This window comes from Protobothrops mucrosquamatus, unplaced genomic scaffold, assembly GCF_001527695.2.
Source record: "Protobothrops mucrosquamatus isolate PMUCROS unplaced genomic scaffold, P.Mucros_1.0 scaffold16592, whole genome shotgun sequence".
NCBI classification, from domain to species: Eukaryota; Metazoa; Chordata; class Lepidosauria; order Squamata; family Viperidae; genus Protobothrops; species Protobothrops mucrosquamatus.
The window spans coordinates 9,732-13,605 of record NW_015402357.1 but is presented as its reverse complement, the minus strand read 5'-3'; the positions used below and the strand labels follow the sequence as shown (position 1 = coordinate 13,605).

Below are 3,874 nucleotides of genomic sequence, written 5' to 3'. Positions count from 1 at the left end.
TAAACCTACAGATAGATACACCTTCACCAGGTTCTTACCGTAACCAACAGAAAGGCTTTGGTCAAGGCGAAGGCAGTCAACCAACTCACAAGTACACAGAGGCCGGAGACCACCCCTCGCGCCTTCAGGGGAAGGACCTCTGCCATCAACAACCACGTAATGGGACCCCAACCCATGGCGTAGCCTGGAAGAAGAAGAAGAACCATTGAATCATTAGAAGCAAAGGGAAAATTAAGGTGGTCCTTGACTTTAAATGATTTGTTTGAAGTTTTGGATCTCATCTCCTATCAGATCCATGTACCAAAAGCAATAAATTTGGGGACTGATTGTCCCAAAAACCTTATCTAGGCCAATTCTGACCATATATGTCTCCTGGCCACCTCCCATAACCCTCCAGAGAAGCGCCAGAGATTTGACCTGGAGTCCAAAAGTTGGCCCTCAACTCTTCTCGACCTACCTATGATGAAGAACATGGTGGCCACCAAAGGGATCGCGGTGAGGCCCACCATGGAGGGGTCGCCGAGGCCCCCGTGGGTCCCATTCGCCGCCACCGCTGACGAATTGTGGAGAAGTTGAGGGATGAAGCGGATGTAGACGCCCAACGTGAGGTTTGAGGCGAGCATCAGGCAAGCTACGGTCGCGGCAAAGAGAGAGAAGGAAACACATCTTGAAGCCGACGCGGGAATCCCACTTGCGGCATGGTTATTCCTGAATTATCCACCCTCCCCTCGCCCGCACAGGCAGTCCTCAACTTATAACCATTTGCTTAGCGACTCTTTCAAGTTACATTGAAAAAACAATGTGATTCTCAAACAATCCTCGCTGTTACGACGGCTGGAGGATTCCCCACAATCACATGATTAAAATTTGGGTGCATTGATGACGGTCGCGGCGTCCTGGGTGTGTGTGTGTGTGAGAGAGAGACGCGATCCCCGTTTGCCTACTTCCAACAAACGAAGCCAGATTTGCTTAACGACCATGTGATCTGCAGTGATTTGCTTAGTGACTGTGGCAAAAGGGTCGCAAAATTGGGCCCTCAGCACTGAACGTGCTTAGCAATGAAAATTCTGTCCCCACTGTGGTCGTTAAGTCAAGGGTTGCCTGTATAGAGGCAGACGTGTGTCCACCCATCTGTGTGTATGTGTGTGTGTGTGTGTGTAAAAGGAAGGACTACAAAACCCATACCAGAGACATACAGAAGAACCTTCCGCCCAGCTTTATCCATCGAAAAAGCCGCAACCAGCACCGAGGCTAAGCGAACGCCGCCCACAATAACGGCGTCATACTCCGGGGCCTGCGAAAGTCAAAATAATTGCTGTGAGCTGTCGATCAAATTGGTTGATTCTTTCGTCATTCGCGATGTGATTTTTTTTATTATTTATGAGTGTTTCTCCTTTCTTTGCATCGAGTTTCCTCCCACCTGATTGAGGGATACAAAAACCCTCTAAAAACCTGCTCCTTTTAATGGCTGCCAGAAAAAAAAAATGACAATAAAGGTGATCTCATCTATATTCGGGAAAGCGTCACCTGCTCTGAAAGAGACTTTATTTCTGCAAGTTTTGACCTTTTTTTTTTTTAAAGAAAGATATAGAGGTATCCTTCAGTTGGAAAGCGTGCCTCTGTAAATCTGAATAAAAAGAGGAAAAAAATAAGAAAGGATATGGCAGAGAGATTGAGATGAGGAAGAGATGGGATTTGAGGCATTCAAATATTATGGGAAAATGGATTTTTTTTTTTTGCGTTTTGGGGTCAATCTTGAATACGGAATGTGGAACGGCAACACCTTGTTTGTTTTAGATAGAAAAAGATCATGGATGCTCCAACCTTGGCAACTTTTAACAACTATGGACTTGAACTCCCAGAATCCCCTAGCCAATCATGCTGGCTAGGGAATTCTGGGAGTTGAAGTCCACAAGTCTTAAAATTGCCAAGGTTGTGGAGGCCTCCCGCTCTGCAGGTTGACTTACCAGGATGACCTCCGTGCTGTCAAATATCAGCTGCAGATAAACCAGGATTGGGGTAACCCCCGAAAGCTGCTGCAGGAACCTCATCAGCAAAGTAATTACGATAGGCTTGAAGATGTGAGGTTTGCGGATTTCTGCCCAAGTAATGGGTTGATTCTGGAGAAAGACAGAAAGACAAATGGAGGAGAATATCCGGAGCTCGGGGTTGGCATCTGGGCTATTTTATTATTATTAATTTTTTTGGCAGATGTTTCATTACCCAACTAGGTAGCATCATCAGTGCTAGAAGGGAAGGGGGCTTGCAAAGGGGAGGAGGAGGAGGACTGTGGGGTCCTGGGTGCTCTCTGAGCTTGGTGATTTTCTTGGGGACATTTCATGACCCAGCTAGGTAACATCATCAGTGCTAGAAAAGAATCCATTGCAGCGCTACTACACAGTACACCTGACCTAATCAAATACACTAAGATTGAAATATCCAGAACCATGGACCCCACAACCTCTGCCTTACCACCTATGTTCAATTTGACGGACAAAACCTAGCGCTGATGATGTTACCTAACTGGGTCATGAAACGCCTGCAAGAAAACAGCCAAGCTCAGAGAGCACCAAGGACCCCACAATCCTCCTCCTCCTCCTCCACTCAACAGACCCCACTCCCATCTAGCACTGATGATGTTACCTAGCTGGATCATGAAACCTCTTCAAGAAAACCACCAAGCTCAGAGGTACTGTATGTAAACAGGAAGCAAGTTACACTTACTAGCACTGATGATGTTCCCTAGTTGGGTCATGAAACGTCTGCAAGAAAACCACCCAGCTCAGAGAGCACCAAGGACCCCACAGTTCTCCTCCTCCTCCTCCTCCTCCACTCAACAGACCCCACTCCCTTCTACCACTGATGATGTTACCTAGCTGGGTCATGAAACGTCTGCAAGAAAACCACCCAGCTCAGAGACCACCAAGGACCCCACAGCTAACAGGGTCTGAATAAGTGCAAGTTGTACCATCTCTGGGGCTTTTACACTCTCATCTTTGTGGTAGGGAGGACAAAGGGACTTTACATACTTTTACCTGCCAGCAAATAACCAACGAGGACCCCACAAATGGCCAGACTGAACCACTTCCCACTCCACGAGGAAGTTCTAAAACCCACAAAGACGTTTCTAGAAACCTTTTCAAGAGCTGAGAACTAACCAGGGGGAAGCAAATCAAGGTCTCCACTTCCATATGTCTGTTAACCCCCGGCCCTCTTCTCTTGAACATGGACCTACCTGTTCCTGAACGCTGGCTTTGATCTGCTCGTATTCCCACCAATAATCCACGTCTTCGCCTCTCAGCCACCGGAGAGCACCCAGGGCCTCGTCTTCCTTCCCCTTGGAAATCAGGAAACGGGGCGAGTCGGGCATGAAGATGAGGAGAGACATCATGAGAAGGACAGGGACTTCTCCAGCAACCGCCAGCCAACGCCAGGGCACCAGGAGACCTGTGGGGGGGAGGAGGAGGAGGAGAAGACAAAACTAAGGGAGATCAGTGTTAGTTCCACCAGGGAGAGCAGTCCACGAATTCAACTCCACAGGAAACGGCCGGTGGAAACGGTGGCTTACTACTTGCCTAAAGCATAAAGGAAGAGGGCGCCCAAAACAGCCATGATTTGAGGACAGGAGCCCAACGCCCCCCGGATTCCTGGGTGGGAGATCTCGGAAATGTAGACCTGGAGAAGGCGAAAAGATGAAAAAGGTAAGTGGGAACCAAGGCCTCTAGGAGCCAGAGCTTGTACTCACTGCCTTTCTGCAGTTGGGTAGGAAAAAGCCGATATTTACAGAAGGATAGAAAGGGGGAAATCCTGGGAAGGAAGGAAGGAAGGAAGGGAGGGAGGGAGGGAGGGAGGGAGGAAGGGAGGGAGGATGAAG

At 48.4% G+C, this 3,874-nt stretch overlaps 1 protein-coding gene across 1 annotated transcript; it reads right to left on the bottom strand.

Annotated features, from left to right (window-relative positions):
- Positions 1-38: 38 nt before the first annotated feature.
- LOC107301784 (solute carrier family 2, facilitated glucose transporter member 6-like) lies at positions 39-3,675 on the bottom strand (the record flags this gene model as incomplete). The annotated part of the gene is made up of 6 exons (XM_015830964.1): positions 39-184; positions 458-631; positions 1,186-1,294; positions 1,968-2,120; positions 3,236-3,447; positions 3,576-3,675. Coding segments are annotated over 6 exons (894 nt in total), but the record flags the coding sequence as incomplete, so codon positions are not given.
- Between the last annotated feature and the right edge of the window lie 199 nt (positions 3,676-3,874).